At 41.2% G+C, this 12923-nt stretch overlaps 1 protein-coding gene across 2 annotated transcripts in view; it reads right to left on the bottom strand.

Moving 5' to 3' along the window:
- Window positions 1-1249: 1249 nt before the first annotated feature.
- Window positions 1250-12923, bottom strand: part of MSRB3 (methionine sulfoxide reductase B3) — an 82665-nt gene continuing 70991 nt past the window's right edge. For both annotated transcript variants that reach the window (XM_036401470.2, XM_054514974.1), the window contains 2 exons: window positions 8743-8840; window positions 1250-3738 (listed from right to left, as the gene is read on the bottom strand). In XM_036401470.2, coding sequence (XP_036257363.2) covers window positions 3574-3738; window positions 8743-8840 — 263 coding nt within the window. In that variant the 3' untranslated portion in view covers window positions 1250-3573. The remainder of the gene's footprint in view (window positions 3739-8742; window positions 8841-12923) is intronic.

The raw sequence follows: 12923 nt of genomic DNA, 5'->3' as shown, positions 1-12923 counted from the left end.
ACCTGATAGAGCTTGTGAAAAAGGCCTACAATTCAAGTGCCTTTTATATGTGGAAGGCATAAAGCTACAGCAACAAAAGAATTTCAAAGCAGATGGTTAACTGGCCTTGTGTAGCTGATCCTGCCACCACTGCTTCTCCCACCCTGTGACTGGGGCACCCTGGGGAACACCAGGAACAGCTAGGAGAGTATCTCTTACTAGAAATTTCTCTGTTTTTGAAGTAGTGGTGCACACATGTGTGCTAAGAAAAACTGCATGCCATGCACTGCAAGACACAGCCGGCCTTGAGCTAGACTGGAGCACAGAGCCATGCCCCATGTCTGCTGCCAGGGCAGCACCAGCAAAAGCATGAATGCCTCTGAAGATGTGCCTCAGCACAGCACCTCTGGGTGCTGACAGACTGGCCAGGTTGTGCTGGGAGCACAGGGCAAAGCCAGCACAGGGCATCCAGCTCTGCCCCTCCTTTTAGTGGGTACAAGTTAGTACCTCATTTAAGACATGTCAAACTACTACAGTTTTGAGAGGGAAGTACAGTGGATGGGTGGGACACAGAGTCCGAAGGGATTAATTTCTGGACTAAGAGAGGTCATACTAAACTTGTAAACAGGTGTGCAGTGTGTCATCTAGACACTGGCAATGTTTGAGAACAATTAGCAAGGGATTTAATTTCAGTGTAACTCTCTGGTTCCCACAAACATACACATGGAAGCTAGCTTAAACACAGCCTGCAACTCCTACCCCTCCCTTATAGCTATCTTTTAAAACCCACTGCAGGGCTGATTTACCAAGTGGCAATAACCTGCTGCCTGTGCAGTAGTACTCCAAACCTTGGAGATGAAAATTTGGCAGAAAGCAACTTGCCAGCTACATTTCCCCACTGCAGATGGAGCCTGGGCACTGCAGGGCTCCTATGACATGCTTGCCTGCAACTTACCACATCCCACACTGAATCTTTTGGAAGAGGCTAAAACTTCTGCTGAGTTAAAGTTGAGCCTTTCTCTATACATTTCCTTGCTCTGCTGAGGCCTGGGTGTTTGTGATAGCCTCTTGAAAGCTGGTAGGTGCAAGGATACCTGGTACCCTGCAGTGCTGTATCCCTGCCAGAAACCTGCTGGAGATAAGGTACTCTATGTGTAATATTCACAGTAAGTTAGGAGAAAGCAAAGTAAAAGCAGTTCCCTAAGACACCCTGCAATGAAGGACGCAGAAACGTGACATAAAACCAGATAAATAAGGAAGCAAAACAGAATTATTTATAAAGAAATTTATTTTATATTTGTGTACAGCAAATATATGAAAACAAATTTGATTTGAAAAATGTATATTTGATTTCTTAAAAGTATTGAACCCTCTTATGGAAAGGTTTTAGTTATTATAAAGGTACAGAAGGCTAAAATTATACTCAAATAATATAGGTGTGTGTATGTATATATATATAAAAAACATGTGCAATTTTATATATATATATATATAGTATATATAAATAACATGTGACTTACATGATTTTAAGGTATCTTATTTAAACATCATATTTAAAATAGAGATATTAGAAAATATAGTTTGCTATTTCTACACAGTTTGCATTCAGTTTTTATAAGCATCTAGAGAGTGCAAAATTTAAACATACAGAAATAGTCTATTATTCTGTACATTGTGCTCAGCTCCCACGTTTCCTCTGTCATGATCATCACCAGACTGAACCAAATTTGGAGGGTTAAATACTAGCCCTTACTAGCATCTTCTAAGAGCAATAAAAGGAAATGTATCTTACCTTGCACTGCACTGTGGTATAGCTTGTGCACAAGAACAATGCATTTCCTATATTAAATGATCTAACTCCCAGAGATCACATACACCTCACCATATTGATTCATTTCATGGCATTCCATATCCTGCAAAAATAAATCTCCTGTAGGACAGCATACATTACTGTATTTTGAAGCTTAAGTAATATATTTCTTTAACATAAGGCAGGAATATACTGAAATTTGATAATACTTAAATCAAACAGCAATCTGGAATTAAACCACATTTATGTACCACATTTTTATAGATGCTGCCTTTTTAATATTTTTTCATGTCTTTCTAATGTTGCTTTAAAAAAAAGGCAATTATGACCATTCCATATGCTTTCACAGTAGCTATATTTTAACTGAAGGGTGTTTGAACTTCAGATAACATGTTTATTATCACTGACATAAAAACCTCAATCCTGCTTCCATAAAAATCAGTGCTTGCTCTGTTCCTACTAAAAATAAAATTGGATCCAAACATGTTAGTCACAAAGTTTGCTAGTAGAAGTAAATACCGTGTTCATTAAGTCTCTCAGTGTTTAAAGGCAAAGTGGTAGCAAATACTGTGTATTATAGCTTAAAGAACAGTATTATGCACGATTCTAAGTGTTATTCAAAAAAATCGAAAAGCAGCTGTGAACAACATCTCATGGGACAGTGAATTTTGCTACATGAAAATTTCTGGAATTCTGACAGACTTTTTTCGAATTAATTTCTTACACCAACACTGTCACTCATGCCACTACATTGCCATTGCACAAATTAAAGACTGGATATTGTATGCAGTATGCATCCAGACCAGCTAATCTTTAAAACTGGATACGTCAGGAGGGTCTCCCTCTTTCTACTGCATTCATTCCTAAACTTCTCTCTAGCAGAAACTGTCATGTTTCTGAATCCTTGTAGCAACCAACAAGATAAAGAGCCTAGTGTCATCCTTCATCTACTTCACTTTGCAAGTTTATCTCTGCACTTGCCCATATAATTACCCCCTGCAGATTTCAACTTTAATTCAGATTTGCGTTACACTTGTTGAATAGGCCTCACAAACAGACAAAGCCTCATTAGTAGCCTGCAAAAGTGAGCCTTACTAGTTAAAACCTTGATTTAAATTACCAAACAAAGGGGAAACACAGATGCTGAGACAATGTTTACATCCTCTCAACCACACCCTTGAAATTTTGGCAGTAAATTAGCCAAAGGATGCTTTTAACATCTCATCCATCTCTTTCAGTTGGGAAGGAACAGCCATAACTACAAGTTTTTGCAAGGTGCGGCTGGCTGATGCTGGGAGATGGTTGGATACATATGACCAAAGGCTGCATGCCTCACAAGTCAGAACAAAGCAAAGATGTGCTAGGAATTCAGGATTTTCTTATGCCCAGAAGTTTTCTATAGACTGGAGATAAACACAAGTCCCATTTCCCACGCAAAAAGGAATAGTGTGTAAACCTAGAGTAACACAGTATTAAGAAGAAACTAATAACTAATGATGTCAAAGCCTCTCAATTTAAAGATTCCCCAAAGCAATCTCAAAGAAAAGAAGAAAAAAGAAAACCTGTGGACTCAGTCAATATATTTTTCAATCCAATTATACAGTAAATGCACTGGCAGGAAAGGCCTCAGTTCTGAAAAGGTGAGGAAGAAGAATGATGGTGCAAAATGCTTTCATACATTTGAACATTCTTAGGATATAAGAGAGCAGGCAACTTGAAAACTAGAAAACATTCCTTGTAAGCTGTGTGGGATCAACGCAGTTTTCTGCAGGCTTTGCTTCATCCTACAGCTCAGCTTTGCCTGTTGGGGCAGGACTGGCATTAACGCTGCCTTCTCCAGCGTTGTTCTTGTCTGCTGGCTTGAAAGATAATGAAGCAGAGTTTGTGCAGTACCGTTTGCCAGTTGGGCGAGGTCCATCATCAAAAATGTGCCCCAGGTGAGCCCCACACTGAAACAAAACACAATAGAGTATCAGTGTGTCTGTGTGCCGCTCGCTTGGTGTCATCGCTGCGCTGTTAAGCAATGACTGGCAGCTGCTTCCAAGAAAGCCACTGGTGCCTACATCTCCCTTTCAAGTGGGATTTACAATCTACATTTATTTGCAGGAGTGATCCAGGAAGATGATCTTCTGAGATACCACAGGCGCCAAAGACTCCAAGCCCAAATTTCCAGGGTGTTTCCTGTCACCTACGCTTGGTTGGACCACCATCTCTGAGGTGTTTCGATAATGATTTCATGGCAGGAGCACAGCTAAAAACATGGTGGTGAGGACAGCACTGCCCATGCTTCACTTACTGCTGTAAGGATATCTGTGTAAGAATGGGACAGCTTCAGCTCTGGCCTCTCCTCAGCCTGCAACCATCTGCTACACCCCTTGGTAAAAAAAAATTAAACCCTTTGGTGATCCTGGCAAGGACCTAAAGCACTAAAGATATTCTTTGGAGTGTACTCTCACATTTCTTTTTTTTTTACCCTTTCTATAGTCTGGCACTCTTCTGAGCATCAAGGTCCTTCTGGGTGTACTTCTTGACCCTGGAGAGGATGGAGCCCAACCCACTCATCTCATAATAATTTCTCTGGTACATACAAGACAGGGACAGGTGACTGAAAAAGACCCATAGTGCAGATATGTAAATGTTTTTTAACTAATAATCTCTGTCTGGGAGTAATTATAAATGATACTGAATTTTGCTTTTTGTAAGGAATAAGAAAATACAAATGGTCTGCTGCCCCTTTTGCTCTGTATGAATCAGACCCAAATACTTGCAGTGCTATTCAGGGTGAGCACTACTGATCTTGTCAGTAAGAAAGGTAGCAGTCCTTTGCTTTACAAGGACTGCTTTACAAATACAGTATTTTGAGGAAGCTAACCCTGCTGATCCTTATTCAAAAATTAACATTACTATCACTGCACATTATGGCTGACAATTTATCTGGATAAGAACTTCTTGTAATTAGTCACTTGAATTCCACAAGTTCATTTTTACAACCTGCCATGAGAAACAAAAAACTAAAACCTTGCACTGGAGAAATATTTATCTTGAACAGGAAAGTCATGCTGCTTTACCAAAGAGCCTTGGCCTGTCAAGTCAATAGCAGATCTCAGTGAGAGGTGGAATGATGTAATTGAGATCACAGACCTGCTCATGGGCTCACAGTCAGACAGCGAAAATTAAAGACTGCAAATTATTCTTAACATTTAATTAATTCATAGTATTCCAAATACATAGAGGCAACAGTGACTATTCCAAACTCTGAATGAATTAGTGATGGCAAATCTCTACCCTGCAGTTAATGTGTTGCTAATGTTCTCCTGCTGTTATGGCCTTTAATTCACCAAAGTAGCAGGAAAAGTCTGTAGAAGCACGTAGTTTCGCCTCCAGGTTAAACTTTCTCAGTAGACTGAAAGGCTGGGGGAGGCTCTCACACCAGCTAGGTGGGACAGAAACTCTGCTCATTTAATGACAGCTGAAACAATAATCTTCACTGCCTTCAGGAGCAGGGCAGGTAGACATGTGAAGCTTCAGTGCTCCCACCTGTTGGTTGCACCCATGCAAATACATCCCACATGCCACAGCAGACTCCTTGCATCTGAAGAAGTGTCACTGAGACAGCCATGGCAGTCCAGCAAGGATCCCAATAACAACCAAGGGCTTCCAGCCTGTGGTATCAGCAGAACACACTCCCACAGGCAATGGAAAATGGCATGCATGACTGGGTTAAGCAGCAATTGCTTAGCTTTTTAAGGAAGGAAGATAAAACAAGGGAAGTAAGTAAAAGGAAGTTGAATGGGACCTAGAGAAAACTAAGCTTCAAGTTTTCTTCCTGAAAGACTGCTGTCTTGCCATCCTTTCCTTCATTTTCCACTGCTTATCCTTTTTATCATTTTCCTTTACATTGAAGGCCTTTTTTATGTTAGCATGTGCAAAAAACCTGAGCTGTTTCTGAACGTGGGGCATCTAACAATGAAGCATTTCACCTGACTATAAGCATACCTCTGGGGGGAAAAAGAATTAAGTGTCCCAGGGAGAGTGTTTTTCTAAATGCTCAGCATCCTAATTAAATCATCTGATCTCAACTAAGAGTGCTTCAAAACCTCCTGGCTGGAAGTGTTAAACAGATCTTTTCCAGACTAACATTTAACAAAAGATAAATCACTCCCTCTCTACTGGACAGAAACAGAACAAGAGAAACTGCGGAGAGAAATGGTCTATAGAAGTAATATATTCACACACAGACTACAAAGACAATCTATCAAAAAGGTTTTCCTCACAAAACCTGAGAAGCTGTATGAGAGTCCAAGGCAGTCTCATTACACCTTTTTGTGGTGGCAGAATCACTCCAGGATTGAATTACTGCAAAATTTGTTACCTTTTGAGATTACCCCTCACCAAAAATTTATGTGGTGATTCTCTGTATAGAGGACTCTATAACTCATCTGCCCTAAACAGAAATGTATTTCAGTCCTTTGTATCACAGTATAAGAAACCTGGCACTCAGCTGAGAGTACAAGGATGAATTGACTTTACTGTCCTCCCCACACATAATAGGTGCTGATCATTTTTCTAGGACATATGTACATGCTTGCAGAGCCTCTGGAAAAGAAATAATTATCTGTTGCAGCCTTGCACATAAATACATTGGGCAGAATGAACTGGGACAGTGAAATGGTTAAAGCATTCCGAGTATGTGCTTGGGAGCAGGAAAGGGGGGGGGTCACAGCTAACTGTCAGTATGCTTGGATCTCCCAAGCCTCCTGGTTCCAATATACTGCTGGGAGGCATGGAAAGCAGCTTGCAGTCAGCTGCTGCAGTGGAGAGTCCAAGCTATTGCTGTGCAAACACTACTCTTGTGACTACGGAATTTTATTGATTTGCACAGGAAAAGTAGTAGGTAGGGAGACCACAGGGAAAGGGATGCTTGAACAGGACAGAGGAAAAAAAAGAGATGCAACCAGTTAAAAAAAGAGATGCAACCAGTTTTACAGTATTCCTCAACTGCATTTGTATTAACTTCTACCTATCACTAATCACTGACCATTTAAATACACCCAGGGTGTGTTCCAAAAACAGTGAAAGTTATTTCTAGGATAATCCCATGGATGTATTTGATTAATATTACAGTGATTTTCCCCCTGTGTTTGCTTTCTATAGTGAAGAATATTAAAAATATTTCTTTTATTCTCTCAGACAGGTGGGAAGAACTTTCAAAGAAAAATCAACTACTTTTTCATCTGCAAAGGATTAATAAGGTTTTGGGTGTGGGAGATAGTATTTGCCTTTGGTTCTACCAAGGTCTGTCATATCAACCCCACTGCTTTGTTCCAGTAAAACTGCATTTTTTTATTTTTGCAGCTGCATTTGTGATTCACAGTCCAGGGGCAGATACACAATGGAGCAGTATTAGCTGTGCTGAGCACTGGCTGCAAAGATGCTCACCACCCCTCAAGCTATTTTCCTGTGTGATTTGATCATCTATGGAGTTATTGCCCCAGGAAGCTGGAATAGCAGGTAGGAAGTTGCTATTGGATTATACAGCAAATATGACCTTGGTCATATTTTTTTCTTCAAATTCAGATTTTAGTTTTGCTTTGATTTTATGGTGTCTGCATGTGATTGCTGCTAATATTGCTGGTCTCAGGTCTTAACACTACTTTGTTTGGTAACAGGTAAATGACATTCCCAGATTCCTTGGCTGACCACAGGCTTCTTTGGGCTTCTCCAGGAGCTCTGGCCATCTCCTGAAGTGTGTCAGCAGATACAGGCTCAGCAAGTTGGCTATAAGCAGATTTTAGCACTGTTCAGGCCTACTAAGCAGAGCTAAAGAGACTGGACTGCATTTTTGATTATGCCAGTAACCACTGCTGAAGCATGAGCTTCCCAATCTGCTGTCTCATGGCTACCTTGCTAGTGAAGGTAGCCATGAGGGTTTAGGGAAGTGGATATTCCCACAAAGTGTTGAATGGATCTTCTACAGCATATCATCCATGTAAAAACTTCAGAATTTCATAGTATACAAACTGACAAACTGACAAACTAGCAGACACCCTAATTTGGTCATTAACATATTGGGCCAAATGCTCTATGCAGACTGAAGTTAATGGATACTCTTGAGAAGTTTCTTCACTCACTCTGAGCCTTATATAATGAGGTCTGACTGACTAGTAAGAATGCATATTGTCAGGGATAAAATCCCTTACCCACACAACAATGCTGGAAGAAGAGCAAATTATCACTGCCCAAATAAAGCTGCTCCTTCTCTCAGGAGGAGTTTGAGAATGTGGAGCTAGAGGACTGCAAACTGCTGGCTACAGCTGCTGAACACCAATGCAGCAGCTTCTCCCTTTGCTAGGTAATGACTATGCCATTCCCTTCACAGAAAGGAGGGCAGCACAAAGGATGAGAGAAAGTAGAACAAGACAGATTAACGGAAAATTTGGGCATGTTTTGAATGGCTACTGACTTCATTATTATGGCAGATGGGATTATTTGAGGCAGCCATTAGAACTGTGCTGGGAATGAGTGTTGGGAGCAAGTTAGCATGGATGCACAGTAATGTAGAGTGATGGAATCAGCACACAGACAGTCGCTCCACTGCTTTCAACTTCTCTCAACTGCTCACATGTGGAGTCAGTCGGACAGGCTCAGGCTCAGGAGCTCCTTTGAAGGGACCCTCTTCAGGAAGACTATTTTTGTACACTCAGCACCGAGTCCAACCATTTACATCTGCTCTGTTAAATCTCACGTGAGACATGCAATGTGCATTCCAATGATCCCTTTGTGCCTTCAGCTCATTCCACCCAGCTTTTATGCCTACGACCCACTGTGCTCTCTCACAATTATTACTATTTAATAGAACTGAAAGTTTTGCAAATCTCAAGGAAAGTACATCACACTGTAATGGTTTTTGCAGCCTTTGCCATTGGAATGGTCTGAGTATGCTATAAGCTAACCTGACTGCAGGATATCTCAATCCGATGCATCCCATAGGAGAAATCATCGTTGAAAGCAATTGCATCAGGACTGATCACATCATAAAAGGAAGGCCAACCTGGAAAAGAGGAACAAGATAGGTAAAAAAAGAGGGTGTCTTTTTGGCAGATAGCATTGCAAAAAGCAGGACAGAATCACACTTTGAAAAATGTTTATCTGGCTCCAGAGCATGGAAATAATGAAATGGAGATTTTTTATCCTAAATCACTTAGGTACTTTGGAAAACTTACCCCCCCAAGTACAGTTGTTTACAGGAAACGACTAAGCTTCCCCTAGCTGCCCAGCCTCCATCTCCACAGGGATTCCTGCACTCCACCACAAGCAGTGATAGCAGTTTAGCTTGGGGACAAAGGTCCCAGGTAAGGCAATTCAGCTTTAACCACGAGTTAAAAAAACCCCACAAATTCCACCCTGAATATAAACAGCAAGGCTTTATGGAAGAGAAATGCTTTTGCTTTTGCAATATAAAGATACTTAAAAAATTAATTGGGAAATTGCAGTTTAGAGCCCCAAAACATGCCTTAACCTTTGCCTTCCCCAAGGCAAACCCAAAAGGATGTGTTCAGGCACTGAACCATCACACATTAGAGGTAGTGAGATGATTATTATTGTGTCTCGTGTCAAAACAGTAATGAGTGCTTCAGATCAGACATGGACAGGTGAAACCATAACTATGCCTGTGTTAGACACTAGTGGAGGATCTGCACGTGGTCTGCATCCAGGATAAAACAACTGCACTCACTAATGTACATGTTCAAAGCAGCTGATAGCTGAGCACTGAGCTGCATGACCTGACACCAGATGATGATATGTGTACCTGACCTACCAGTAATGGCCACTTACCAAAATAGTGGCCTTCTACTCTTTAACTATTCCGCACAAAATCTCCCCCTCTCCACAACACAGGTAAACAATAAAGCAGTGGTGACCCAGAAGATACCCATTACATAGTAACTTCTCAGCACTCCTCAAAAGCCATCATAAGGTTCCATTTCCTGAAGCAAGGTTTCCCACATGAGCAACTGACAGGCTTTAAGGTCATGTCAGCATCTACCAGTGCCCATCTGAAATCTCACCAGCTATCTTTCCTTCTCATTCAGTCTCTTGCCAAATATAACATGCACAGGCAGCTCTTACTCTCTCCCTGTATTACCCATATGCCCAAGAATAAAGAATTTCCTAGTTTCTTGTCCTAATATTTGTTGAGCATTTGCTACTGATGATTTCATAAAATGACTTGCAATAAGCTATTAAGAAACACAGCAGTAGCTGTGAATCACTGCATGCAGATGAATGAAGGGTGTATACAGCTTTCCATAAGACAAGTGAGTAACATTTTCTATAAGTAAGTAAAAGGAGAGTGGAAACTATCAACTTTTCCAAATGTGGGTAGAGAAAATGTGTAAACTGGAAAAAGATCCATATGTCTTCAGTTGTATCCTAGATTATTAAATATGGAAGAAGATTTATTAGGATGTAAGCATAACAAGGATATTTTTTTAAACAAAGAAATGCTCAGAAATGTGTTTTTCTTCCTTTTCAGAATACACATACAGTAGCATTTCTAAGCTACCTGAAGGCATTGCAAGTCGTAAGTCCTATGCTCACAAGGTGCCTCCTACCACCACAATTGTTTCCACCCCAGAACTTCCTACAGAAACAAGAAGAGTCATCGCCCTCTCTCCAATGATTACAAATGGAAGAGCTACAGACAGCAGGCAGACTGAGGAGCAAGCACCCTGAACAGGGAAAATATCCCACAAAACAGGAACTCAAAACAATGCAGCAATGCTAACTGTAAAAAAACAATTTATAAATCCTTCCCCTCATGCAAAATGTTGCTGTCAAACAACTACCTTCACAAACAGAAAAGGAGTAAACACATGACAAGTTTTGTAAAAGGGGTTATCCTGTTGACAGAAAAATTGATGTTTCCTAATTGGTGGCTCCTTTCCAACACCATTTGTCATCTTCTTAGCTGGGCCTCTGTCTAATGAAAATTGAGCTAGTCAGAATATTTTTAATGAAGCCTTATTTGTTTGTTTGTTTGTTTGTTAATTTAATAATTTTGCAAAGAAGACATTGCAGTTTGCCCTTGTGTGATGGCAGAGGAATTTCAAAGAGAGAGCTCTTTGGAACAACCATCTGATCGTGTGAAAGCCTTTATAGAAGGCAAACTTCAGGGCTGCAGAAATTCTCAAAGAAAACCATGCCTCCTTCATTATATCAATGAGGGGGAAGCTTCAAAGACTGCAACACAGAGGTTGAAGCAATCTGTGTCTTGCTGAGAAAATTATCCTGCGAGAAGAGTTTGGAGGAGATGTGTTTATGTCAGCTTTGACATTAAGAAAGACCATCCATCCTTCTTTCTCTGGACTTCTCCTTTTGGTCTTCCCATTCACCGGAGAAAAATTATTTGCTTTGGATGCACTCCATACACTTCTAAAAATGAAGTCATCTGAAACCTATATAAACAGGCAAGCTTCTCCTAAAGTGGTCTTTGTACCCAACTGGAGTGACTTCAGATTAGACTGTCAGTTCATGCTACATGTGACACATGTTCCAAAGGCTCCACCACTGCCACATATGGTCCCCAAGAGAGGGACTAGGAAACAGATCTCCATAGTGTGTATTTTTAACTCCCTGCCAAACTGTCTCTTCTCGAGTTACATGGCAGGCCAGGCACCAGCACTCCCAGGACCAGCCACTAACTCTGTGAGGGTTAACTGAAAACTGAGCAAACCTTGGAACAGACAATGTCCTGAAGGGCACAGTGACACACACTGTCATTTTGCTGACCTTGAGAGGAAGATGAGTGAATTGCTCATTAAGTTGATGAGCCAGACTGACCAGAAAATCAATCCCCTTTTGCAGTCTCATTTCCTCTCCTGAGGTAGAGTGGAAAACCCATCTGATAGCTTGCTAAGCCTTCTTGCACCATTTTGTCTGCTTCAAAAGCTGCCAGGAACAAGCTGTAGCAGCAGTAGCCTGCTTGCCTGCACATCAGGCACCTCCCAGTGGTGTAGAAAGCCAGCCTTAAAGCTTCTGTCTATACAAGAAGTAAATGGCCCAGCAGTGGCCCCAGGCCACTTCACCTGTCTCCCTGGCTGCAGCCCCTCCACTCCTGCCTCCTTCCTGCTGTAAGGCTGCAAAATGGTTAGCTACCTTTACATTTTAGGCTGCTCTAAGCTGTCCATTAAATCTTCAGCTCACCTTTGAAGGCTACCTGGCTACTTGTTATGGGCATGCTCCTGTAGGGATAGGGGTGAAGATGACCATTTTGGATCTCTTGTGCTTCTGCTAAGCTGAGAGAAACAGTAACCCTTATCACAGCAGAGGCTGAGCACTGGTGGAGACCCTTTGCAAATCCTGGTTCCAAGACTCAACCCTCCTTGGATGATGGCCCTCTGTCAAGTCTAGCCCATATGTGACGGGCAGCAGGAGCCAGGCCATCCTTTTTAAGGATGGTTAAACATACCAGCTAGGAAGAAATAGCCTCTGGAGGAAAGGGGCAAAGGGTAATTGCAAGAGTGAAGATGAGGGTGGGAGGAGTTTACCAGATGAATGAACAACTTCAAATAATATTCATACTTTTGTGTGTGTGAACAGCAACTAAGATTCGTGAATACATTTATCCTTGAATGCAAAGTTTAGTTTGAGGGGCAGTATGACACAGCAATTGCCAGCAATTTTTATTGCGTTACAGACATTTTAAATGATTCATTCTTAGAGTCACAGACAGTTTGCACCACACTGGCAATATAAACAGGATTTAAAATAGGAGTCTGTCGTGTTTGTGTTCACTCCAACAATTCTTTTGCATGGCAGTCAGGCCACTATGTCCTAAGGGCCAGTTTCTGGTAAGTTAATAAGCAAGCCACAAGCCATGAGTAGTTTTTCATATATACAGCAATTATCATTTCTTAGATCTAAAATACGCTTAATAAAGCAATGAAACTTTCTTCTGTCAAGTATTTAAGTGAAAAGCATGTGTAAACTGAACATTACTGACAGATCTTTTCTGCTCCATCCTGCATGAGTAACAGAGAGAATCTTACGCTGCTGGGAGTCACACATAGAGTCATGTCCTATTCTTTCTCTTTTGAGGACAGTTCCCAAATATTTTGTAAAAGCTGTGTAG

Source organism: Molothrus ater, chromosome 5, assembly GCF_012460135.2.
Source record: "Molothrus ater isolate BHLD 08-10-18 breed brown headed cowbird chromosome 5, BPBGC_Mater_1.1, whole genome shotgun sequence".
In the NCBI taxonomy this organism is placed as follows: Eukaryota; Metazoa; Chordata; class Aves; order Passeriformes; family Icteridae; genus Molothrus; species Molothrus ater.
This window is presented reverse-complemented; position numbering and strand designations above follow the sequence as displayed.